Source organism: Aplysia californica, unplaced genomic scaffold (assembly GCF_000002075.1).
Source record: "Aplysia californica isolate F4 #8 unplaced genomic scaffold, AplCal3.0 scaffold00515, whole genome shotgun sequence".
Taxonomy (NCBI): domain Eukaryota; kingdom Metazoa; phylum Mollusca; class Gastropoda; order Aplysiida; family Aplysiidae; genus Aplysia; species Aplysia californica.
Genome location: NW_004797785.1, coordinates 530,458 through 532,102, shown reverse-complemented (window position 1 = coordinate 532,102; position 1,645 = coordinate 530,458). Strand labels below are relative to the sequence as shown.

Genomic DNA, 1,645 nt, shown 5'->3' with positions numbered 1-1,645 from the left:
GGTATTGCCCTCACCCCTGCACTTGTCCACTTTGCTGGGGGACTCCCTCTGTATGATGCAGCGTGTACTTAATACCTAAACTACCTGGTGTTTTTGTCGAGCGTTTTGTGTTGTCTACGGCTTCCCTGTGTTTGTTCATTTGTACTGATTTTGTTTGTCCGTTTGTACTGAATGTATTTGTTTGTTCATTTGTACTGATTTTGTTTGTCCGTTTGTACTGATTTTGTTTGTCCGTTTGTACTGATTTTGTTTGTCCGTTTGTACTGAATGTATCAACAGAACCTCCGCAGCGACCAAGGCTTTCCTTAACGACACAGTAGCTGTCACCACAGTGTCAGCACAGACCAAAGCACAGCTGACACTGAAGAAATGTCCAAGAATACTCAAATTTCACTCCTTTTTTTTTCTTTCTGACATAACTGTCATCTATCAGTTACCAGATGTTTTCTGACATAGCCGTCATCTATCAGTTGCCAGATGTTTTCTGACATAGCCGTCATCTATCAGTTGCCAGATGTTTTCTGACATAGCTGTCATCTATCAGTTTCCAGATGTTTTCTGACATAGCTGTCGTCTATCAGTTGCCAGATGTTTTCTTTCATAGTTGTCATCTATCAGTTGCCAGATGTTTTCTGACATAGCTGTCATCTATCAGTTGCCAGATGTTTTCCGTGGACCAGAACATTTTGTCAATGGATGTCTCAAGCACATAATAATTATTTCATCACAATCTGGGGGGAACATGGTCAGAGAAAGTTGTCCACATTAGGCAGGATGCTAAAACTTTGTGTGGATGAATCGTGCGTGTGTCAGATGCATCATGTATGTGTGGTCCATCCTTGTGATAGGTGTTCGTGTACCCGCGTCTTGTGGTGTAGCGATTAAGCACTTCACTTCACTGTTTGTGGGTGGTTGGCGGGTGCTCTGGTGTGGTTTGCTCTTTCTTTAATATCAAACATCTATCGTTCTGACCTCTGCACCTTCTTTTTTGTGTTTGTTACTCTCTTGTAACACCTCTAATCTTCGGCACTTATATGACGTCATTGTGTTGCAAGTGCCGTAAAACTCTAATGAAAAAAAAAATGGAATCTTTAGTACATTTCAGTCTTTCTGGTAGGATGTTGTATCCTTCTCAACCCGGGTTGGCCCTGACAGGCAGGGTTGGAAGCCCACCTCCTAAATGATCGATAATGTGTTGATAGGGGCATAGAAATACATGTACTTATATTTTACATTTTAAATGTTTGTTTGTTATGGCTGGTGTCAGCATAGAGTGATAACAATCAAACCATTGGACCTTGTTTATATAGTCTACCTTTTCTTACCTTTTCAGCATTTAGAAGTTGACTTTTGACAAAATATTTATTTCTTAAGAACTTACAAATGATAGCACAGATTACTGTGGGTGGTTGACGGGTGCTCTGGTGTGGTGTGCTCCTTCTTTCCTATAAAAAATCTATCATCTCTATCTCCCCTTTTTTTGTGTGTTTATTACTCTCTTGTAACACCTCTAATCCTCGACACTTAGATTCTATATGACCTTATTGTGTTGCAAGTGCCGTAAAACTTTTACTCAAATTAAACAATCACTACACACACCTGAGGAGGGCTTTTGTTCTCTCTCTAGTCAGGGTTTTGTTGAGGG

At 40.4% G+C, this 1,645-nt stretch overlaps 1 protein-coding gene across 1 annotated transcript in view; it reads left to right on the top strand.

The window, feature by feature from the left end:
- Positions 1-713, top strand: part of LOC101858731 (zinc finger protein 277) — a 22,399-nt gene extending 21,686 nt beyond the window's left edge. The window contains exons 16-17 of the mRNA XM_013086869.2: positions 280-331; positions 642-713. Of these exons, the coding sequence (XP_012942323.1) occupies positions 280-331; positions 642-713 (124 nt within the window). The remainder of the gene's footprint in view (positions 1-279; positions 332-641) is intronic.
- The last annotated feature ends 932 nt before the right edge of the window (positions 714-1,645 follow it).